This window comes from Marmota marmota, unplaced genomic scaffold (genome assembly GCF_001458135.2).
Source record: "Marmota marmota marmota unplaced genomic scaffold, marMar, whole genome shotgun sequence".
In the NCBI taxonomy this organism is placed as follows: domain Eukaryota; kingdom Metazoa; phylum Chordata; class Mammalia; order Rodentia; family Sciuridae; genus Marmota; species Marmota marmota.
Window position 1 is genome coordinate 12,446,328 of NW_025999960.1, and position 26,399 is coordinate 12,472,726.

Genomic DNA, 26,399 nt, shown 5'->3' on the forward strand with positions numbered 1-26,399 from the left:
CAGGGTTATACAAAATTGAACATACAAGAGAAAGTGAGGGGTAAAAAAAAAAACAAGAGAGAGAAATGAATTACAGTAGATGAGGTAGAGAGAAGATGGGAGGGAAGAGGAGGGGAGGGGGATAGTAGAGGATAGGAAGGGCAGCAGAATACAACATACACTAGTATGGCAGTATGTAAAAAAGTGGATGTGTAACCGATGTGATTCTGCAATCTGTATATGGGGTAAAAATGGGAGTTCATAATCCGCTTGAATCAAATGTATGAAATATGATATGTCAAGAGCTTTGTAATGTTTTGAACAACTAATAATAATAAAAAATAAGAATAAAGAAAATTGTTTTAAAATTTGTAATTATGATCAATTAAACATTTGATGAAGTACCAAAGTGACACCTAAGCAGATTTAACTAATTATTAGCAATTTTTGTTTTTCATCACTTCCATTCTACATAGAGCTAAAGATCATCACTCCTGTCCCCTCCAACTATCTTTATGGTTTTACTCCCATACATGTGTTATCACTTTGGTCTCCTTATTATTAGGTAGCTATGGCCAAGGACCATTACTATCCTATATGATACCCTAGAAAATGCTATACTCCAGAAAATAATTACTATCCTCAAGAAAGAAAACCTTACAAGGGAAAGGCACAAAAATAAAACATATACTTTATTTCACTAAAATTAACTATAAAATCTAGAAATAAGTACCACTGGAGAAGGTATTCAATTAACTTTTCAAAGCACTTTAATTACAGAAAATTTCAAACAGGATATCATAATGAAAACTCATACAACCAGATCTCAACTTCTCTATTAATTCATAGTCGATTTTAATTTAATAATTACCTCAATTTCATTTTCAAGAAATCCTGTACATCATATTTTGTGAATAAATATTTCAATATATAACTAAAAAGGAAAAATGCTTTTTGGGGAAGAAGCATCATGAATATCATAATCACAAGGAAAAGCAAAACAAAAACCCAAAACGAATAATTCCTTAATATCAAATATAGATCTGTTGAATTTTCCACAATTGTCTCATAAGTTATAAATTTTTTACTTTCTTTTTACATTACATTAGAATAAGGATACAAATAAAATCCATACATCACAATTGGTTGAATGTCATTTTTAATCTATAGTTTCCCCTCCCTTACTTTGTAAACTCCTTAGAATTTTTAAACTGAGGAAATCAGGTAATTTTTTTCATAGTGGATATTTTGCTGATTGCATCCCCTGTCACTTAATATGCATCTCTGCTCTTATTTTGTAAACAAGAACAGCTTTTAATCAGGCACACTGTGTTACACACTACTGCATTTTGGTGTTACTGACTTCCATTTGGAAGTGCTTAATATCTGTCTCTCCTGTTATGAGGTTAACAGCCATTGTTAATCTCTTCCTAAATCCATTAATTCAACATAATTTCTGGGTTTCAATAACTGTCCTGTTAGAGCCCAATCAAATTCATTCCTGAGGGTTTTTTTTTTATTGTAATTATAATAGTCTTTGACAGCTTCCTTGCTCTTATGAAAAATATTTTTTCAAGAAGCTCTGATTCTTTTGAGAAACAGTATTTCAAGAACACAATCTGGGAACATAGTGTTTTCTTATCATTTAGAAATTGTTTTATTTTTATATGATTTGAGGTATTAAAGATTGAACTCCAATGGCACTCTATCATTGAATTACATCCCCAGACATTTTTTTTTTTTTGGGGGGGGGGGGGGCATAGGGTGTCACTAAGGTGACCAGGATGGCCTCTAACTTGTGATCCTTCTGCCTCAGTTTCCCAAGTAGGTGTGCCACCTCACCCAACTAGAATTTTTGTTTCAGAGTTGCTAAAAATGCTCTTTTAGATCTTATAGTGCATTGAATAGTATCCCCTCAAAATCGTATTCACTTAGAACCTCAAAAAATGGGTCTTATTGGAAATAGTCTTACCAAGCCAAGTAAAATTAGGAACTGACATGAGATCAGTGAGTTAGAGTGACCCCAAGTTCTGTAAGAGTGTTCTTAGAGAGAAGAGGATACAGAGACACAAAAAAAGAAGGCTATAGAGGCTGAGATTGAAGTGATACAGTTACAAATCAAGGAATGTCACATATTGTTGCAACAGATCAGAAATTACAAAAAACAAGAAAAAAAAAAAAAAAAACTCTTCCCTAAAGTCTTCAGAAGAAGACCTGCCAACACTCCACCTACAGACTTCTAGCCTCCAGAATGTTAAGAAAATTAATTTCTGTTGTTTCAAGCATCATGTTTGTGTCATTTGTTGTAGCAGATCTAAGAAATTAAGAGACCTAGATCTCATTTTTGAAAATCAAATTTTAAATAAAAATAAGCAGATAAGCAAACTAAATTGGTCAAGGTATTCCTAAAACTTCTCTGCACATAGACTACAACTTTTGAACTGAATTTCTCAATGTCCATTTTTTCATATATCATCACATATCTTATCTTCTGTATTATCAAAAACAATGGTGATTCCTTTTTAAAAAATCTATAAAGAAACTAAAATTAAATAGGATATAGAATTCACCAATTTTTGACAACCTGGGGTATGCTGGCACACATTCTAACATTTTACCTCCCAACACTCCCACTCAATAAAAAACCAGAGGGTTAAGAGAATACCACAAATTATGTTGGGATTTTTTTTAAGTTGCTACTATCCATTCTCCAAATTTAATAATAGCACTGTATCCTTTTCTGTCTAAGAACATTCTTACTGAACTTGGGGCCACCCTAATTCACTATTATCTCATGTCAATCCTTAACTAACTTGGCTTGCAAAGATCTTATTTCCAAATGTGTTCACATATTTGCAGACAGTGATGGTACTGATTGGTCAACAGTTATTATGTAGGACAAATAAGAAAGAATCACACTTTGGAGATGTTGAAGTGAAGAGAAAAAGAGCTCCTAAGTACAGATCAAATAAGGGACATGCTGAATATGTCATGAAGACAAAAAGTAATAAAACCTCACAGATCAGAGTTACTTTATAACCTCCTCTTTTGACAGCTTTAGAGGTTTTATATCAAGTTACTATATTTCCCAAACTTTTGGAATACCTTTACCAAGTTAGTTCCAAAAACGGTTTCACTGCATTGTATCCCACTGAAAGAATGTTTTAATGGTAATTCCTTTCAAAGAGTTATCCCCTGTGGTATAATATACAGAAATTTTAACTTTTAGGGTTAAAACTATGATGCTAATCTTTTTTTCCAGTATCATCTGTAATCATCATAGTCCTACACATTTTTGCCAGAGGAAATAAATGAAAAGTGGAAGAAATTATCAATGAAATAAGCACAAATAAATATGCATCAGCATAAACTAATCACCAATGAAATACCCTGAAGATGTATGCAAACATCCATATTTTTACAGAGCATTTCTATATGGGATAGATATCTTACATGTCCAAAAAAAAGAATTTTCCCCATGCTTATTGAGGTATAATTCACAAATAAAAATTGCATATTTAAAGTATACCACTGAATATTTTGATATAATATACATCTTGAAATAATCACTATAATCAAATTAATTAACATATCTATCACCTCAGTTACCACCTTTTTTCTTTTTCTTTCAGCTTAAGAACAATTAAGATCTTAGTTAACTTCAAGTATACAATACAGTATTGGTAACCATATTTACACTGTTGTTGTACATTAGGTCTCCAGAATATTAACTTTGCATAAACTAAACTATTGTATCCTTTGAGCAATATCTTCCCATTTCCCTTTCCCCTTGGAAACCCTATTCCCTGAACGAAATATTTTAATATACCCTCCTAAATGTTCTCCTAGCAGCCTTCTCCATTTCAGTAATGGGCAACTCTCATTTTACCAGTTGCTCAAGTAAAGATGTGGGATTAAACCTTGATTTCTCCCTTACTTATACTTTATTTCCAATCCATCAGCAAATCCTGAAAAGATTCACCTTTGAAATATAATAAAAGTCATGTGTTACTTGGCCTAACCTGGAAAACAAATGCCTAATTCCTTGATTACAAAAAACTCACAGTAAAGTGTTCTCTGAAACAGAATGAGTAGCCTAAACCCCAAGGAGCAGTCACAAAGCACTATGTATGGTACTTTATTCAGGACTTGCTGTAGAAACTTTCTATATCATAAGATCATAAACCAGATACAAACCAAACACAGGGATATTTCACTGCTCAAGTGCTTTTATTTCCAAAGTTTCAAATTATAAATGTGGCAAGAGGTCAAACCACAGTTGCCTAGAGGAATTTAAGACATCAAGTTTCTTGCTGTCATAAATTTTCCTTGCTACTGTTTACAATTACTGACCCATAGGTTTTAAAATCTTTTAAAAGGACTTCTGTATTAATTAGTGCAATAAGACCACAATATAGGTTGCTAACACTAAATAACTGGAAAACATTCTTATATCTTAAAATACATACCCTCCTCTCAAGTTCAACAACAAGAAAAAAAAAAGGGATAGGGAACAGTATACATTACTACATGAAAGCAAAGTTTATGTAGGACATAATACAAGGTTCCTGGAGTTCTATGCTCAACTGCTTTCCAACCCAAAATAGTATTGATTCCAATCAAAATATTATTTTTAACATAAAAAAGTAGAACACACACAAAAAAACCCACTTACTATGTATCACCTTCAAGTCATAAAATCTTGCACTTAATACATCTTCCCTTATGGTGTTTTTTTTCCTGTAAATATCAAAAAAGGTGGAAAGATTTAAGAGAAAAGTATCATTATGTGCATGTATTTCCAATTCACTGACCATCAAAATGAAATCTACTATCCTAAAAGTTGGGTAAAGGTTTTAAAACACACTCTTGCAGACTTCTATGAGAACAATTTTTTTTTTTTTTAAAGAGAGAGAAGAGAGAATTTTAATTTTTTTTTTTTAGTTTTCGGCGGACACAACATCTTTGTATGTGTTGCTGAGGATTGAACCCGGGTCTGCAAGCATGCTAGGCGAGCGCGCTACCGCTTGAGCCACATCCCCAGCCCTAGAGAACAAATTTTAATATGAGTTCTAACACCTCAGTATTTCAATAATAATCATATTGACTAATCACGAACCTGCTACTGCGCTCTATGGTATAGAGGTAAGCAGATGTTACTTTTTTAGGGGATATCAGGAAATTCTAGCAAAGAATGAATGACTAATTGCAACTCCCCTGTCAGTTGACATTCTCCACTCCAATGACTTAAAATGGAGGATAAAATACCATTGTAATCCCTTACTTGGAACTGGAAAAACATCAGAAAGAGGGGGTATTAGGGTTTCATTGCTTTAGAAGGGAGAGCCAAATCTGAATGGATCTTGTCCCTGTGCTGGAAAAACCAGGTACATGCAGAGGACTGAATGAGAGAAATGTTAAAAACATCCAAAAGCTACAATAAAAAATAGAAACTGTAAATAACCAATAACTAATAGAGATTTTCCATTTGGGGAAAAATCATTCAAGTCATGACTTGTTGGGCAGAAGCAAATGATTATTTTGCATGTGTTATTTTCGCCATGACATGCTTTTCATGTTGGACCCAAATACATAGTCTCAAAGTTCATTCAGTGGTGACCACTGCACTCTCATCAAGTTAAAAGAACTGGAATTCTCTGGGTGCACAAAAATGCACATCCATGACACTGTCACAGCCAATGATAGGAGGTGTATCAGGCATGAAACTACCAAAAGGTACTTCTTCATGCCTGGGGAAAAAGTGTGCTACTATTATCTACCAAGCAAACAAATAAGAATCAAAGCTGATTGAGAAATAGTTATAAAATTTGCTCTAATGCCATTAACTCTGGGAATTATAGGTGGGCTGTTTTATATCTGTAAACAAGTATTTTTTCTGGAAGAAGGATCTGTAGCTTTCTTCACGTTCTCAAAAAAGTCCATAACTATTGAAAAATTAAGATCTAAAGAGCCACAGTGTAATAAATTAGTGGCAGGTTCAATAAATCTCTGATCAACTGCTTTAAAACAAACAAATATATTAGTATTTTGAAGAAATGTATATTCATGATTTATAAATTTGATTACAAATGTGACAATATACTGACTTAAAAACACACTTCTGGACAACTCTAAATAAATTTTTCCTTTTTTTTTTTCTTTTCTTTATTTTTTTTGGTGCTGGGGATCGAACCCTTGTGCATGCAAGGCAAGCACTCTAACAACTGAGCTATATATCCCCAGCCCTCTAAACAAATTTCTAATCAAAATAAGCTTAAGTTAAATGTATTTGCTATTCATATTCAGTTTAGTTCAAAAAATGTTAAATATCCGTTCAATTCAAGTACTAAGCATTACATTTCTATACAAATATGCTAAACTAGGATTTAAAACAATTAAAGAAACAAACCCAAATGTGCTAAAAAATTCCGAAACATAAAACACTTGTTATACCAGGCATGAAGCATCTATTAAAAAACAAGCAAAATGTGAAAGAAAACAAGGCATTTCAATTTTAACTACTTCATGAAGGACACTGTGCTATTTTATTAGTTAACAGTCTACTTTTCAACCAGATAAGTGCTACTCAAGAGTGTGGTCTGAGCATTTGTGCTTATCTGTTAACTGTTTGTTATTGGTTTGTGGTAATTACAAAACAGGAGTCAGCAGTAAGAAATTTTAATAGAAATTATACAATTTTGTAAATTTTTAGTCTTAAAAGTTTTGCAGGAAATAAAAATAACCCTTCAGAAAAGACAGAAATGAAATTGTATTCTCAGATTTTAACTGATCCTTCCTTAAAATATCAAGTATAGGCTTTCAGATAAGTAAATACATTTAAAGCCTACTTTAAATTAAAAAAAAAAAAAAGATATTCTTTTTGTATTAGCTTACTAATGGTTCTGTTCATTTGGATTCCACTTTTAAAAATCACTAACCTTATACAGCTTTCAGAACTTTCATGACAGGACAGCTGTTTTTTAAGAGAGCTTTCAATATTCTTGTCTTTTGTTTCTCTCAGCTGTCTTTTTACTTGAATCTGTAAGAAAAGCACAATCAACTATTTAAAGTGATAATCCAACATCATAAATGATAACCTTTCAATTCTTCCTTGAAATAATAAAATTAAAACAAAAACAAAAGGAATGAAAAGTATAGTCCCAATACATATACCTACTCATTCAAGTATGATATGCCACAGCTTAATTAAGTGTGCTAATTCCTGGGGAAACAAAACAGTGAGAGATAGGGTGTATAAATAGATCAAGTTAGAGGTTGATGGTGTCATTCAGTGGTACGGTACATTTTAAAAAAAGACAATCTCAGTAATAATTCTTTATATATTGTTTATATGTTGGATTAAATGAACTGTATCATTAAAATTTATTTCACCTGTTTCCATTCACTATTTTAATATGCCTATTAAAAATTTTAATTGTATAGTGACTTATAGTACACTTCTATTGGACAGCAGTAATCTAGATGACAGCATGAGGGCCTACATAGATGCAAAAGTAGAGGAATAGAAAAAGAAATTTTAAGACATTGTACAAAAGATATAAGATTAGGAAGCCTGCCCTTAGTAAGCTCCCAAGGCAAATATGGGAACAGTACTATTTAATGAAGGAAAGAGAGAATTCATGGATCCTGGGTACTAAGGAGCCATGCCTTGGGGGTCCTGGATGTGGGGATAAAGAGCTGAATGGTTTCTTTGCCTTGACCTTTGTGGGATCAAACTGGTATTTGTACCCACACAATTGCTGACTTGCATCCCTGATAGAGGAGATGAGCTCTACAGAGGGAGAAACCAAAAACTCTCTCAGCTCCCTACAGACTGAAAGAGAGCTGCTGAATTTAGGAGTGTCTCTTCCATTTCCTGCCATTGCCCACCCCGAGTAAAGACCCTTGCTTACCTCCACTCAGCACAGCAAACAAGCTAACATTTTCTAAGGCCCATCTCTCATGACAGACAGAGAAAGAGAAAACAATGAAAAATAAAAATGGCACAAACACACACACAAAAGATGAGGGAGAGAAGAGATGAGTGACTGGGGATGTGACATCAAATTAGGGCTGGGGAAGAGGGCAGGCAGGGAGTGAGCTGAGTCTGAATTTGCTAATGTTTGAATTCCTTTTGTATTCTAGATGGAGATATGCTACGAAGTAGCTGGAAATATAGGTCTGATTCTCAGAAAAGAGATATGGGCTAGTAATAGAATTTTAGAAATCATCCAAATATAGGTAGCATTTCAACCTACTGAAAGAACTGAGTAAACAGAGGGGGGGAAAGTATGCTCAAAGAATTGAAATGAAGACCTTTACAGGAGCTCAAGTGATTAATAAAAAGTAAAGGGAAGGTAGGAAGATGGCAAACAAGATTAAAGGTCAGATACATAAAACAATCAAATATACCTACATACCCATAAAAGAAAGATGTCCTACAAGCCAAAGAACATTGTTAACATTACACTCAGAAATTAAACCATGGGATTTGGAAGTCAGAATGTTATTCTGGACCTTACTAACAACTGCTAAAGTAAAATGATAGAAATGAACGTTCAGTGGAAGCTAAGGGAGATATCTCATTCAAATTCAGCTGTAAAAAGAAAGTGGACTTTCAGCAGAAGTTAACATCAAAGAAAGATATTAAGAGAATTTGGAAGATGTTTCATGACAATAAATACTTTGTGCCAAATTTTAATATAAGTAATATGCAAATCCTATTAATTGAATTTAAAATTTTATTTCAAGCAATGCAACAAAATATCTTTGGAAGTTATCTGATGCCAATCAATCTTTAACAACATAATTTTATAAAGACTGTATGAAAAAAGAAAAAAACATAAGTATGTCTTCCAGAGAAGTTACTTAATTTTTATTATAGCATGCATAATATCTTTTCTCCAAGATATATACTATTTGTATAGAAGGCCTAGATTACAATAAACAAATAACATAATAAATAAACAATTACAATAAACAAATCCTTTTTCACACATCATTTTATCTGAACTGCAGTCTAATTTGCACTTTACACATCAAGACTCATCTGACAAACATACCAAAAAAACCTATAAAATCCTACACTAAGAGTAACTAGTGCTTAATAAATAATGTACATTGCATCCATACCCTTTTCTCCAGTAACTAAACTCTCACAGACTAATAGTGCTGTCTGGAAACAGTTCATTTTTCCCATTTATAACATCATATACTTATAACTGAGTTTGATCATTTTTAGCTATTTATCATTATCATATATTTTTTATTTCTCATAAATTTTACCTAACAACTATCATTTCTTTCTGTTTCCTTTTACTCATTAATTCAAGAATGTTCCATTTAGTTTTCCCTTTTTTATTACAAGTCAAATTCAATTTCAATACAAATCATAATGATGACTCATAATAAGAAGTAACAGCAATGAAATAACCAACATTTAAGACAAAGACATCATTTTAAATTTAATTTTTATTGGCTAACCCCCAAAATTATTTTGTTAATGAAAACACTTTTCAGATATTTTGGACTTAAATGTTTATGGGGATTGGTCTTTGAATCTAATATTCCATTTTAAACAGTTTTTCAATGGAAAAATTTATTCAAAGTGCTTCCCAACTAATAAATGTTTTGGAAATAATAGGATATGAGTAGAAGATGTTATTCTAAAAGTTTAAATATTCTGTATTTAAGTGTGAAACATCTTTCAGAGCATCAGAAATCTAATATATTTTGTGAAAAATAATAAGGCAACCACTATAGCTATATCCTCTATAGGAAGCAAAAAAAAAAAAAAAAAAAAAGGTTCAGAATTTCTGTACCCTTGTTGAAAGGTGTGACTGTCATGCTGAAGAGGAATGGTTGTACATATTGAACCTAAAAAGTTGACCAATTTTCTAATATCCACAAACTGGAAATATATCAAAGCAAAATAGCCTCAAATAACTTTATACAGTTTATGCTACAAAATAATATCTAAGACTCACCTTAACACACCCTTCCACAGCACTCAATTTAAACACTGCCTGAAAAGGTTTTCGGTCAATAGGACATGAAGCCAGTGTCTGAAAAATGATAAACAAATTATATACTTACAAATGTTACCTTAGTATAGATCATATTAAACGATACTAAATACAGTTGTAAGTTTTCCACTTTTTCCACTATAACAACAAACAGAAATGTGTTTTTCTTCTTTCAAATATAAAGGAGAGAAAATACTCTTGTCTCTGTCATGCCAAAGAATAAATACCCTGAATTGGTTTCACTCATTCAAATATATAGTGAACACCTCTTGTATGTTAGTAATTGGAATACAATGATGAACAAGAGAGATAATAAGATCTCTGTAATTAAGATTTCATTAAGATCTGCTACCCCAGTGAGAACCACCATATAATGAAAGCTGTGCTGAAATCTACAACCCTGAGATGTAAAGCTGGCTATTATGCTAAATTCAGCTGTGAAAAGAATGGCTTGGACAGGACTTTTACAAAATATTCTATATTTTTCCCCAAAATCAATTATTTGAATAGGTAGTTGTGCCAACAATAAAAATATTTAAAAGATATGAAAAAATTAAGTATTCCACCACCCCTCCCATCAGTCATTTAGATGACCTCTCCACAGGCAGTTCCTCATATAGGCTTTTGCAGATATCCAATGCATATTTGTATATATGTCTTAATTTTATGGTATAATTCAGAAGTTGAACTAAATTTTTTCTCCTCTTCATTATATATCTTAGATTGGTTTACATTAGTAAATAAAATTATCTCATTCTTAACAGCATATATGCCATGGTAGTTTTAGTTTACCCTTCCTTTTATATGTGGAAGGTTGAGAATATTTTCTTACTTTTAAAGGTTATACAAAGATTATTTTTTTTAAACTGTCTATTCATGTTTTTTGCCTTTTTTATTAAGTTGCTAACTTTTTGAAATTGACATAGGTATTTTCAATTAAGGACACTGATCCTTCAATCACTTTAAGATTATATATCAACTTTATATAGTTACACTTTCTGTCCTTTCGAAATTCACGTGCATCAACTATAACTGAGGGTTTGATACTATTAAAAGTTGCATAAAAGTGGGTTTATACTATTTAAATAATTTAAGATGGAATATTTTCTACCAGGAGGGAGGACTCAGCAATCTATGAAGAAAACACTAATATCTATGGTTACAAAAGTAAAAAAAGAATTTTAAAAATATAATAGCACCAGTCCAGAAGATCAAACAGAGTTATAGAATCTATATAAATTACCTTAATTATTCATTAGTGAAAAATGTGGTATTTGCCTTTCTGGGATTTACTGCATATTTAGATATGCTTACAGAACTATAGGTAGAACAGACTGTGTATAATACCTGATAATACAATATTTTCATAAAACTCATGAGTTACTTTGGGAAGAATCAAAACAAAAACTAGTTACCCTCTACCACCTTAATTAAAAGTGTTCTTTAAAAAAAAAAAAAGTGTTCTTTTCCTATTAAGTAAGTATAGGAAAAATGCTTTACCACTCTGAACTGGGAAATGGGATCTTACTGTAAGAAGTCAGTTGGGACTGGTAGAAGCCAGCTCCACTAACAACCTCCAAATATCAGGGATTTAGGATACTATGACTTTACCTACAGAAATCTTGGCCTTAAGAAAATTTGCTGTATGTAGCAAGAAAGCAGCTCAAGTCTTTTTTTTTTTCCCCAATTATTAAATTTGTTTTTGTAGTTGTAGATTGTCAGCATGCCTTTATTTGTTTATTTTTATGTGGTGCTAAGGATCAAACCCAGTGCCTCATGCATGCTAGCCAAGTGCTCTGTCACTGAGCCTACAAACCTCGGTCATAACAATGTATTATTACAGGTAGTAATTCTATTTAAACTATCTATGTAACTGCTATGTTACCAATTAGCATATATGCTATAAAATTTCTTAGATGAGGTTATATTTTCACTACATTTATAATTTAACAGTACTTAAATTTTTCAAGTTCTCCCAATTTTTATCAAAACTTAAAAATAATTTTATTTGTTTTAAAGGTAAATTTAGATACTCATAAAAAGATTAAACAGTAATAAATAAAATTTTGTTTCCTTCAATGTTGGCTTAATACCTAAGATGCTAATGCAGTGCCTCTGGATTTACTGTCTACTTTCATACTTTCTCTTTTCTATAAACTTGTAAAAGTTACACTGCCTCTCTGTGCCTCAAATACCTCACTTATGAAAACGGGAATAACAAAATTTATCTCTAAGGTTTCCAAGGGAATTAACTGAATATATAATTCTTACAAAAATGTGTGGCATATACTATCATGTAAGGTCTTAAAATTACCAATCAGCTTAACTACACTAACAAAAAACTAGGCACGGTAATACATGCCTATAATCCCAGCCATCTGGTGCTGAGGCAGGAGGGTCGCCAGTTCAAGGCCAGTGTGAACAACTTAGCAAGACCCCGTTTCAAAATAAAAAGAGTTAGGAATGTAGCTCAATGATAAAGTACCCCAAGCTGAATTTCCAGTGCAAAAAAAAAGAAAATACTTGATTAGAAAAAAGACAATCTGTAATATGATATATATACAAGTGAGAAACATGAGTTCTTAGTGATTTTTATTGGAATTTCTACACTTAATAACACATGGAAGTTATTTTCTTGTTCTAGGATTTAGATATGAAGACCCAAAGAAAACTTCTATGTTCAAGAAATTTACTTGTATATCATTCAATGTCTGAAATTACACAACCTCATTTTTTCTTTGTTAAATTTCCTCTGTTAACATCAGTTAAATTTCACTTTTTTCCTTTACAATTTTCATTGTGACATGGTTTTAACTTAACCATTACATTTTGATTTGTTTCAAATATTTGAATTCTGGGTAGGATTTTAATTCTCCTTTTCCTTAAGCATACTGCTTTGGATCTGTCTAAAGATTCATTCAAAGAAAGAGTTCCACTACAACAAAAACAAAAATTAAATTAAAAAAAAAAAAAAGCACAAGAAAAAGGGTGGTAGTAGTTAGATGACTACTACTATATATTATCATAATCTGCATATTCTTCAATTTCCTAAAAATAATTTAGTTAACATTAGAAAACAAGTTAATTCACTTTGGCTCAAGCTCAGCCAACATAAACATTTCTTAAAACTGATTTATCTTTCTAAGGTAAAGAAAGTGTAGGTCAAAAAACAAGCCACCAATGATAGACAAAATACCTTTTGATATGACTAAGAAACAATGCTGTCCTTTTCTGATTCTGGGGAAAAACAACATAGCAAAGCATTTCACTGAAGAAACAGAAAAGAAATTCAGTTCTCCTGAGATAAGTCTTCACAGCATACACCAATAAATTAAGAGTGACTAAAGAATTCAATGAAAAATATCAAAACACATTTTGAATAATTAAGTAGACCGTTTAATTTTTTTCTTAATGTGTACTGTAGGGAAATTAAAAAGTTACTTTAACACACACCACAGTTCATTAATATGTACTAAAGCTTCAAATTATATATAATGTGATAATCACATAATTGAAGAGAAAAATTTTACAAATTAATGTTAAAAGATGGTTTAGATTGACCTAATTTTATGGTATTTTGGGAAGGAACCTCATCCTTATATCATAAAGTTACTTTAAGTTTAATTTTCAAAGGAAAGTTTATTTCACTAGAATAACTGGTTAAATTTCTAACAGTAAAAATTTAAGTCCACACAATTAAAACTACTATAGAAAATTTTAGTCAATATATTTATTATATTTTTTTAAACGATTTCAATTTTGAAGAAAATTATCACAAATTGTTTCATTATATGCAAAATAAATCTCTCAATTATTCATCATTTTGATTCCTTATATGTAATAAAAATACCCTAAATTATTATTCACCTGTTTAAATGAATGACTTTCAGTAATTAAAGTTTCTAATTAGTTTCATAATCAAAGTACCTAAAATCACCATTCGACTTTATGATACAGTTATTAATAGCATTTGCTCACTGCTTTATGATGTAATGTTTAATAATAAATAGAGCATACATTTTACCATGAATGCTCTGTACTAAGTAAGGTTTTATCAGTTAAGGAGGCCATTTTGATAGTAAAAATAATCTTCCTAATGATTTCAGTAAAACATACCCTAGTATTCTGAAGCGTTGTAAATTCCCAGCTCAGACAAACCCATATTTAAATGTAAGAACAGGAAACCTTCCTTATTTGGGAATTCAGGATTCTTGATTTCTAATATTTCTTGCTTCCTGCTGCTGCTCTATCCTCAATCACATAGGCTGACTATAGATAGCCCCTCCTAGAGAGAGAGAAGCAAGTGTTAAAGATAAGTGCTTAAAGACTAAACCTCAGTCTATGCTTCTTGGCAGTTTTCCTGTTCATGGGAATCTCTAATACATCCATGTATCTCCCACTAACAAATAAAGCATATTATACAAAACTGCAGTTCAAAATCAAAGATGCCTGAGGAATGAATACAATTAGAAGTTGATGCTTATTTTAAAAACTATTAACCAGGACCTATCCCTTCTCATTTATGGTTCCAAAACACCTAGTCTGTATTTCCAAAAGTGCTCACCTGGTGTCAGCCTACATTTTCTCTGTCACACTTAAAACATTCTTTCAAGACAGTCCTGGTCAATCCATATTAGAGAAACTATGGTTCTTTGTACTAGATTTCAGAAGTATATTCCTAAAGGACAAATGGTTTTCAGTGATAAAATTAACAGTAAGCATTCCACCTAACTACTCAAATAGAACTCTTTAAATATTCTCCAAAATATAACAGCTGGGTAGAATTATATTTAATCTTAATTTCTTCTGACATTTAATAGTTAAACTTTCTATTCTTAGTATAAGAACAGAAGACTTAGTGAACTACCTGTATAAATCATTTTATATATTCTGACATTTAAAACTAGTCTACACAGAAATTTACATAATTTACCTAACTGGTGAAGAGAGTATTAAATGAAAATCTTCATACAGAGACTGGTGAAGAGAATTAAATGAAAATCTTCATGAATAGTCTTTAGATAATGAGCATTCAAAATATAAAAATATTATTTCCCAAAGGATTAATTAATAGGGTAAAAACGGCATTAGATACAAGTTCAAGTTCTGGAGGACTGAGAACTAGCAACTTCCCTAAGGTACTTTAAGGATAAAGGTAGAAAGTACTGATCAACTATTGCACATATCTAATATACTTAAAATGAAATAATATATCTGACAATACTTTATCAGTTATAAAGGACTAATGTTAGTGATACTCCAAATATGTGCTTAAAATATTGTCCCAGAGAAATACAATAACTGAAATTTTGGTAAGTTCAGTGATTTTGTTAAATTTGAGGGAAAAAATGGTTAGAAAAAGCCCAGCCAATAAGGCTTTGCTGAATTATTATGCCACTGAAAAGTGATTTAATCACCAGAATCAGGTGCAAATTTCCAATTACTGCATAAAGGGACACTTGTATAAAATATACTGGTAGTCAAAACATAAGTCAACTAACTACTCATATCATGATTTTCTGTTATATATTAATTCAAAAATATACTCCTCACCTGTCTGTATTCAACATTGTTGTCTGACTTCTTCAAGAACTGTATGTCACCTGGTAAGACTCTCTTCATTTCTAGTCTCATGAGAGAAAGCATACCTTTGTCAACTGTCCAGTTTTGATTTCATTAACCTTACTTTCTCAAACTGAAGCTGCCAGCACTTGACAGGAAATTGAAGTCTGAGATAAATAAGCTGAGGGAAGATAATCTGTGTATAGTGGGAAAACTAATCACATTTTCAAAAATTAATATTTAAAAGGGAAATATATTATTTAAAAGATATGGGGGAAGGACCTCAGAAGATAAAGAATATCTTAATCACATATATTGCATGTCCTTTTAATATAGTAAATGAGACTGGGGGTTAGCTCAGTGGTAGTACATATGAGGTTTAATCCCCAGCACCGTGTCCTCAACCCCTGTTACTCCCACCCCCGCAAAATAACAGTAAGAACCCTTGAAATGTTTTAAACATGTAATATTTGTTAGTTCTCAAACCTTAACCCTGTAAAGGCCAAATTTTTAATCATTTCTTGGAAACTGTGCCAAATTATAAATTCTATCTTCTTAACCAGTGTGTGGGGAGGGGGCAGCCCCTTGTTTACAAGGACCATAATTATGATCAGCTATCACTACTGTCCATACATCAGATTTATCTAGCCTTCACCTTTCTAAATATCTACTTTAAATGCACAAACTCAGATAATCAAAGTTAAATTTATAGAAGTTCAAAAATCTCACTAAATGTAGATTGTATTTTTACTTATAGTATGGGTAAAATAAATAAATTCCTAACTAAGTGACTGATGGAACTTTAGTACGCTGGCTCTATACATATTTCAGTCCAATGACTTTCTTTTAATTTCAAATTCTCAGCTCTAATAGTGATGGTTTAAACAAATAAAAATTTCAATTATCCTATAATTCAACTATACTGTCTTTGTTCAACATTCTACTTCTGTACCATTATACTTTTATAAACTAACAGGCTTACCATCTATGAATTCCTTGAAACAAAACAGTCAAACAGTACAGCTTATTTAAATTTGTTCTGGTGTCCCTAAGAAAAATATTTTACTTAAAAGATAAGGGGAAAGGAGAAAGAAAAGGGGCAATAAGGCTCTAGGCCTTGAAAGTAAGCACAAGTTCTACTATGCTGAACTCTTTTGTCCGAAGTAAAGTGGATTCTATGGCATACCTATGTACTTTACAAAAGGTCAATTAATTACTTTCAAATCCTTACACAGTTTTTATTTATATAACCATAGAACCAATATTTTCAATCTTGGACAGATTAAAACTAACTTTGATTTTGGAGATAGATACTAAATATCAGTTTCTTACAATTAGAATTTCTTTAAATGCTCCAAATACTAAGATGAAAGTAAATGACTCTTTTTTGTATATCTGTGTTTGATATGACTTCTGAATCACATTTCTGTGAATCCTGATAATATATTTCAGCATGGTTGAATTTCTGAAAGACATAAAATCTAGAAAAATGATCCTGAATACATTCTGTGTTACTTTCTTATCATGTAGATTTCCAATCACTGTAAATGTCACTTTGATAGCTACTCCTCTAGAAGTTAACATAAGTAAAATGTTAAACAATAGATTAATTTTTAATTTTTTTAAAGTTATTTTAGCTTTAGGCTATTCCTTCAAGTATTTGAAAACAAATTACTACTTCAGTTCAGAATTCTTACTTTGTACATTGCATAAATATTAACATAGCAAATTAAAAGTTAATTAAATGAAAGAATGTGTAAGAGCACTATTAGCATAATGCATGCCTATTGGTAGACTCTAAATATATATACTTATTCCCAATCCTGGCATCTAAAGTAAACTGCATACCTCTCTTTTAAACAGATAGCAGCTGAGGAAAATGAGAGAAAAGAACTTATGATGATGCCAAAAAAAAAAAACCTAGTGAGCTTAAAATCTGATTCTATTTGTCAAAGTACTGATATATTTTAAAACACATCTAATTTTTATCACAGAAGATTCAACTGAAAATTAGTTTAAAGCCTAAGTGACTTGGTAAAACAGCATTCATTCATAATTTATAATGAACAATTTATTAGTAGATTGTCCTCTTGCTACTACATAACTTAATCATTTATTCAACTGATGGCTGCTATTCCCACTAAGGACAACACAATAATTCAGAATTATTCTCCCCTTTCAAAATTAATTACTTTGCTTAACAAATTCCACAACTCTAACCCCCCAGCATAATTTAAGATAGTAGCAAAGTAATTAAGTACTTGTTTTAAGAAGCAATTTCACTTTAATAAAATGTTCATGTCCAAAAGAATAACTCAAGAGGAAATTACTGCATTCAAGAAAGATGTTGACTACAATACTTACGTTATCAAGTATTTTCAACTTAAATATTCAACAATTAAGTTTACTGCTAACTTGTCTAATAAGGTGGAAAACATGCATAGTCTACAGAATCTAGCTATCACCACTTCTCAGCATACAACCGTTAAAGCTTACGGTTGTATTGAAAGATGAACTTGGTGTGGGGTAAGGAAAGACAGAGGACCATGTCTATACATTCTATTTTGGTAAGTGAAAACTACATATTCAGATTATTTTTGAAGTTCACAATTATGCGGTCACTGAATATAATCATGAAAAGCACTGAACTGAAATCTTCCATCCACCCAGTAATGGCGCTTCTCTACCTGAAGCAAAATCTTTTTTTTCTTTTTTTGGTGGGGGGAAAGGGGAGAAATGGTGGTAATGTGAATTTAACCCAGGGGTGCTCTACCACTGAGCTACACTCCCAGTCCTTTCTTATTTTGAGACAGAGTCTCACAGTTGTAGAGGCTGGCCTCAAACCTATGATTTGTCTGCATCAGCCTTCCAGAGTCTCTGGGATATCATGAGTGTGCCATTGCACCTAGTGGCAAAATCCTTTCTAAAAAAAATTCATCAAAAAGTAACCAAGATGCAATAAATACAACACATCTTTAGTTTAGTGGCAGAGAAAAATACGCATTCTTATTTCATTAGTCAATGCTCCTGCAAAATCATCAAGATTTATCAATCATATTAACTCCGTAAAACTCAAAATACTTTTCCCCAAAATACATTTTCAACTATCCTTAGTCATTTCTCATCAAAGACTGGTTTAAGTTTTAACCTAAATTAAAAGCTTCTATGTATGCTATTATGAATTCAATTAACATAACAAACCTTTTCTTCCCTTTTTCCAGAACTCAGTCAGAAAGGCAGTATAAATAAAGTCATTTCTCCTTTCCATACTATTAAGGACAAGATAAGTAAAATCCCAATTATGTAAATACAATTATTTCCATGGTATTTAGGGACACTGAACAACTGAATGCAGTTAATGTTCAAATTATTTTTGAAACACATCTATATTTTTTTTTTTACTGGTTTTTACACACTGACAAAATACTAACTCAGAAAGTACAACATGATTAATATGAAGAACAATGAATTTTTATTTAACAACTAATAACAATGGGGTTTATAATGAATATTTCCTTCAAAGTACTTGGCCCAAAGGGAGTGAACATAATACATCAAAAGTCCTGTTCCTTAATCAATTACACTCCATGAAGAATCTCAGTATACCTAACTCAAACTCTGAAATTACTTGCTACTAAGTTAAAAACAGAAATTAGAAAACTTAATTCTAAACTTATACTGCTCCTTAAATTTTGAGATCTTGGTCAAGTAATAGAATATAAAATCTAAAATTCCTCAGTTGTAAAATGAAAAAACACTATTACATCTGCTCTGGTTAATCCACAAGATGGATATAAAGAAATCAAATAACCTATGTGAAAATTCTCTGAAAAATATCAAACAAAAAGCAGACAGAAGTGTTATTAGTAGTAAACAGATGTTATCATACAAGAGTTTCATCTGTTCTTCTGTAAGGTTTTCTTTTTTTAAAAGAAATGCATTTAAGTGCTCTTTATGTGTAATATGAAATGAATTGCATTCTGCCATCATGTTTAAGAAATTAGAATAAATAATTGAATTTAAAAAATTTTTAAAAAGAAATGCACTTAAAATTCTTTAATTGTAAATGAATAAAAAGCTGAATAAAAAAATTATAAGGAAATATAATGAGAGACCTTTAATAATACTGGGAAATTTGTCCAAAGTACTAGGGAAATTCATTACTGTGAAATAATTCATGAAATATAGTATCAACTCTTTAGGTTAAATGAAATCATGCTAGGGAATTAAAATACAGTAATGTATCAACCATGTTAATTCTTATTCTCAGACTTACCTCTGCCCATTTAAGAATACAGGTCACACAGAAGACATGATTACAACTTTCTGGAAAACCAATTTCCTTCTCTAATAGGCAATTAAGACATATTGGACATCTATCTGCTTCACTGTAAAACAGACCAGTGGTAGCAGTACCATTTCTGTTTTCTTCACCTGTAGAGTAAAACAACCAAATGTGTTTTCAAGTCCTCTAAAACAAAAAAACTTATTTCTATAGCAATATGGTAGACTAGATACTCTAAGGGCCCTCCTATTACAAAACAATTAGATCTTAGATAAGTAACAAACATAGTCCTTAAGTCCAATAGCCCAACATTAATTACTTTGGCATGCACTTGTCTTGTGTGCATTTCTGTATATATATATAGGGGATTGCGATAACTGAACCCAGCATCTTAAACATGCTAAGCACATGCTCTAACACTGAGCTACACCTCCTGCCACTTTATTTTTAATGGGGGAGTAAAAAGAACTTCAATTAGTTTTAATGAATTTTAAAATAATAATTAATTTATTTTTTTAAATGAATAATTTTTAGGATTCAAACTTTTAAAAGTAAAAATGGCTATAGTGGTAAATCTTCCACTCAAACTTATCTCCACCCATCTAGTTCTATCCAACCAAATAACAACTGTTAAGTTTCTTCTGTGTCTTTCCAAAGATTTTTCTAATGCATAGAAAAGAAAGCCTTAATACATTTCCTTCCATTCATACACTGCAACAACAATACACATTATTCTGCTTTTTTATTTTTTATTGATGGACATAAAATTGTTTTCAGCCTTTGCCTATGATAAACAACTTTGCATGCACCGCTGACTCAGAATAAAAAAAAACTCTAAAATTTAGCATAAATAAAGGAATGAATAGCTGAAATATGAACAGTGTACAGCAAGCAAATGAAAAGCTGCAATTATCCTGGGCATGAATATCCATACTAATGTTCAGATCTGGAGACCAAGCCTTCCCAGGTAGGAGAACTAACAGTAATACTTAGAGACTCTAGGACTAAGGTGTTCCAGCATGGATCTAGGAAGAAGCAAGTCACATATAATTCCTGTAGAGGAAAGAATCCCTAAATTAGGCATTCAGGATTCCACACATTAAATTTATCAAATATCAAATTCTAATCAAACATTAACAAATCTAGGGAAATTAGCCACCATGAGTAAGAATCAGCAAAAACAAAATTAGCAAAAACCAAAATCACTGGTTTCAAAAATCAGAATTGTTAAATACTGCGAAGAATAACTAAACAGCAGATCAGACCAAGAAGAAAAGAGTACTTCTGAACTGCAAGAAGAAACTATCTAGGTTCTAGAAGACAGAAAAGGAGATATAACAATGACAGAGAGGCTAAGAAATGAGCTAGAAGCAAGGTCTAACATACTAATTAAAATCCAGAACAGAATTAAAAGAGAATAATTAAAGAGGCTGAAAAAAAAAAATGTATACCTCTTTAGTTTAGAGTTTAACAACAAAAACAAGTAAAAACAAAAAACTCCTTGTGTATTTTGACATGCATACAAATAAATGTTTAGAAACACAAAGTTTTGCTTTCAACAGACAAGCTTCATAAAAACAAAACATTACCTTCCATATCTTCATACTCCTGATCTCCCACATTTAGGGTATATACAGTTTTCTTCTTCATTTCTCCTTGGAAAAGAATTTCCTATAGGATGAATTACAATAAAGAATTTTTATGTTTTACTTCTCTCAATAATATTTATTAAAAAATTAATTATGAATTATAAGAAATTACACATAAAAGAACACAGTACAAACCAAGCCAGTCTGTGGATAATCCAGTATTCTTTTATAGTACTTGCAAGAAAAAAAAGCAAACAGTTTTATTGAAAAGAAAAGCCTTATCTAACTACTAAATAAAAGCTAAATGATAAATTCTATGACAACAATACAATCCAAACATAAGAAAAAGAGATGAACCTGAAATGGAGTTTTCAGGGAAGCTAATAAGTCACATGTTGAGGAACTTAAGGCATTTATGAAGCAACACAGTATAAGGAAATAAAATAGAAATTAGCTAAGACAATCTGACAAGAATAGTCAGTAAATGAAAGTATGTATATTTGTGTATACTGGAACAGGATGGGCATATAAGCCAAGAATTGCACCTGAAATTTCACAATGAGGGGCAATAAAAGAAATAGGCAATGTACTGTAAATCAAATAAACTAGATTATAGACAGATCTCTGATGAGAAGTGGCTATGGATGTAGTTCAGTAGTAGAGCACTTTCCTAGCATATGCAAGATCCCAAGTTTGATGCCCACTATTACAAAAATATCAGAGATAGACAGAAGGGCAGACAGACAGATGGACAGGCACAGATATAAGTTTATTTTTTTAAAGATTGCTATGTGAGAAAGTATAGAATGGATTACAGAGGGGAGAGATTAGAAGCAGAATAATTTGCATAACTCAAGTAATTGAATGTGAATTAGAAAACCAGAAAATTAAAGAGCAGATGAATAATTTCTGAGATTCAGTAAGCAATTATGGGGCCAGGTGTGGGGGTGCATGCCTGTAATCCCAACAGCTCGGGAGAATTGTGGGTGGAAACCAGCCTCAGCAAATAGCAAGATGTTAAGCAACTCAGTAAGACCCTGTCTCTAAATAAAAATACAAAACAGGGCTAGAGATGTGGCTCAGAGTGCCCCTGAGTTCAATCCCCAGTACCAAAAAAAAAGCAATCATGGGGAAGGAGTCAAATTATTTTTCTGGCCTAGACAACTAGGAAAATGATAATTTGATAAGGAAAGAGAGAGAAAGAAAAACATGGGAAAGGAAATTAATTTGGTTGTCAAAGGGAAAAAATTATGAGGAAAAAATAGTTTTAAAAATCAATTCTCAATATCCTTCTTGAAATTATGTAAAACATGACTGCAAAAACCCATCTGAATACAGACATTGTAGGTATCTAAACACAACAATTCCCCAATTTTTCAATTATGATTCTCCTATGTATCTGAAGAAATTTTCCTATTTTCTAAAATTATATACACATGCTAATTTCTAGGTTAATAGTATGACTTTCCTAGGAAAATTTCCTGTTTCGTTAAATAAAGTCACTCTTCTGTTTACAAAACCAACTGCAAAACAAGAAACTTAGTAGCAGATGTTAAGAATAAATATTTGGGGGTATGGTAACTGGCGATTGAACCCAGAGGTACTTTACCACTAAGGTACATCCCCAGCTCTTTTTATTTTAAGACAGGGTCTCAGTAAGTTTGTTAGGGCCTCACTAAATTGCTGAGGCTGGCTTCAAACTTACGATCCTCCTGCCTCAGCATCCTGAGCCACTAGGATTTATGTGTGCCACCATGCCCAGCAAATGTGAAAATAACATAAAGATTGCAGTGATTTAAAGCTCAAAATGAACCAAAAGTCAGTTTAAAAAAAATAAAAAAGACTTAATTCAATCAATCTTCCTTAATAAAAGTAGAACATCAAAACAAGAGGACAACTTCTCATTCTTTGCCTACATTTGCAGTATCTGTTTTAGTTCTGGTGCTATTCTTTAGAGACAAACAACACGAAGATAAATGTTCAGGAAAGATGACAAACATGGCTACAGTCTTAGAAACCCTATCATTTACAGACAAGTAAAGTGGTAAGCCTGGAAAAACAGAAACCTTAAGAAGAATGTGAGCAGTTATCTTAAAATGGAATGGACTATTCTGAGAGGCAATAATATAACCTATCAATGAAGATATTCAAGCAAGTCAATGACCTCTTATGGGTTTTGTTTTAACTCGAAGATTTATTGAGTACTATAGTCAATTCACTAAGTTCAGCACTGAACAAAAACCGAAATCCTTGCCTGTCTACTCTAGCAAAGGAGACAAAATAACTAAAATATCTATTATAACAGAAGCTGAAAATGCTATAGAAAAAAAAATTAACAACAGTGGAGCTAAAAAAAAAAAAAAAGAGTGAGAAACTAGGGAGACTGCTATTTTACAGAGTGTTTAGGGAAAGCCTCTCTATAAAATGACGTTTGAACTGGCAGTGTAAAAGAAGCAAAAGAGAAAAAGTTGCATGTATAGTGTTAAGCATTACAGGTAGAGAAGAACAAATGTGAAAGTACTCAGAGAAGCAGCTTTGTTATGTTCAAGGAACAAGAAACAGAAGAGTATGGTTAGAATAGAGCCAAACAGGAATAGCAGTAGGTAAGAACAGAGAGGTAACAGAAGACAAGATCATGCAGCACTTTCTAAGCTAAAGTAAATACAATGGCTTCTTCTCTGAGAGAGATGGGCCCCTTAGGCAGTTTTGAGCAGAAGTAATACCAAGGGGGAAAGTAGAAGCCAGCAAGATTACTCTAATAATCTACAAAAAAAGATGTCATAGCTTTGTACCAGAGTGGTAACAAAGACAATAGAAAGTGCTCAGACTTCAGTTGTGTTTTTTGAAAATTTGGCCATGAGAATCTGAAGACAGACTGGATGAAACCAAAAGCTCATTCTCTGAAAAGATCAATAAGATTTAAATCTCTACCAAGACTGATGATAACATGAATTACCCTAGAACTATTTAAAGAAATTGAATTTGTAGTTAAAAGCCTTCCAAAAAACAAGCCTCTGGGCCCAGATAATTTCCCTGGTAAATTCTACTAAATATCTAAGAAAGAAATAACATCAAATAAACATAATCTCTTCCAGAAAATGGAAAATGAGCAGTTCTCAGCTCATTTTATGAGTCCAGCATTATCCTAATACCAAAAAACACAAAGAACAAATTTCTATACTAGACTTTATCAAAATTACAAAAAAAAAAAAAAAAAAGAACCCTATGATACATTCAGAATACAAGAGAATACAATGTGGCAATAAGAAGGTAGGAACTAGTATTTCACTCAAGGAATTATAATGAATAGAAGCCGCCAGTCTCAAAAGGATACATGTTATACAATAGATTATTGGATAAAGAAAATGTGTGGGGGCTGGGGTTGTGGCTCAGCGGTAGAGCACTTCGAGGCCTGGGTTCGATCCTCAGCACCACAAAAAATAAGTAAAACAAATAAAGGTATCGTGTCCAACTACAACTAAAAATAAACAAACAAACAAACAAAATGTGGTATAGATACTCAGTGGAATATTATTCAGCTTTTAAAAAGAGTAAAACTATGGCATTTGCCAATAAATGGTTGGAACTGGAGAATATCATGCTAAGCTAAATAAGCCAATCCCACAAAACCAAAGGCCAAATGTTTTCTCTAATATGCAGATGCTAATTCACAATAAGACGTGGTGCATTAGGGAAGAATAACGTTACCTTAGATTAGATAGAGGGAAGTGATAGGAGGGAAGAGTAAGGGATGTGGGAATAGGAAAGACAGAATGAAAGAGACATTATTACTGTATGTATATATGTGACTACATGACCAATATGATTCTGCAACATATACACTCAGAATAATAAGAAATTATATCCCATCTATCTATGATAGCATTCTACTGACGTGTAACTAACTAAAACAAATTTTTAAAAAAAAAAATTTAAAGGACACATTATATAATTGCATTTATATGACATTCTTTGTGAGTGGTATGATTTTTCCCAACCTTTCTACTTCAGTCTGTGTATGTCTTTTCCTGAGATGAGTTTCTTGGAGGCAGCATATTGTTGGAGGTTTTTTTTCCTTGATCTAATCTGCTAGCCTATGTCTTTTGATTGGTGAGTTTAGGCCATTAATATTCAGGTTTATTACTGAGACATGATTTATATTCCCAGCCATTTTTGTTTATTTTTGTTAGTTAACTTGACTTGGTTCTCCTTTGATTAGTTTTTCTTTTAGTGTAATACCTCCCTCTACTGATTTTCATAGTTGCTTTTCATTTCCCTTCATGAAATACTTTGCCAAAGATGTTCTGTAGTGCATGTTTTCTAGCTGTAAATTCTTTTAACTTGTTTATCATGAAAGGTTTTTATTTCATCATCAAATCTAAAGCTTAATTTTGCTGGATACAAGATTCTTGGTTGGCATCCATTTTCTTTCAGAGCTTGATATATGTTGTTCCAGGATCTTCCAGCTTTCAGGGTCTGCGTTGAAAAATCTGCACATAATCTAATTGGTTTCCCCCTATATGTGATCTGATTCCTTTCTCTCATGGCTTTTAATATTCTCTCCTTATTCTGTATGTTGGGTATTTTCATTATAATGTGCCTCGGTGTGAATCTGTTGTGATTTTGTACATTTGGTGTCCTGTAAGCCTCTTGAATCTGGTTTTCCATTTTGTTCTTTATGTTTGAAAAATTTTCTGATTATTTAATTGAATAGATTGTTCATTCCTTTGGTTTGGAACTCTATGCCTTCCTCTATCCCAGAAATTCTTAAATTTGGTCTTTTATGATACTCCCATATTTCTTGAATGTTCTGTTCATGGTTTCTTCACATTTTCACTGTGTGGTCTACATTCTTTTCAAGATTATATATTTTGTCTTCATTGTCTGATATCCTGTCTTCCAAGTGGTCTAATCTGTTGGTGATGCTTTCAATTGATCTTTAATTTGGTTTATTGTTTC

General features: G+C 31.9%; 1 protein-coding gene across 3 annotated transcripts in view; it reads right to left on the reverse strand.

The window, feature by feature from the left end:
• Scaf11 (SR-related CTD associated factor 11) overlaps positions 1-21,600 on the reverse strand; it is a 39,720-nt gene extending 18,120 nt beyond the window's left edge. The window contains exons 1-5 of one of the 3 annotated variants that reach the window (XM_015493245.2): positions 21,441-21,600; positions 19,843-20,000; positions 9,966-10,043; positions 6,918-7,018; positions 4,655-4,719 (exon numbers count right to left, since the gene is read on the reverse strand). In XM_015493245.2, coding sequence (XP_015348731.1) covers positions 4,655-4,719; positions 6,918-7,018; positions 9,966-10,043; positions 19,843-20,000; positions 21,441-21,501 — 463 coding nt within the window. In that variant the 5' untranslated portion in view covers positions 21,502-21,600. The remainder of the gene's footprint in view (positions 1-4,654; positions 4,720-6,917; positions 7,019-9,965; positions 10,044-19,842; positions 20,001-21,440) is intronic. The other 2 variants (XM_015493244.2, XM_015493243.2) reach the window with 2 other exon arrangements.
• Between the last annotated feature and the right edge of the window lie 4,799 nt (positions 21,601-26,399).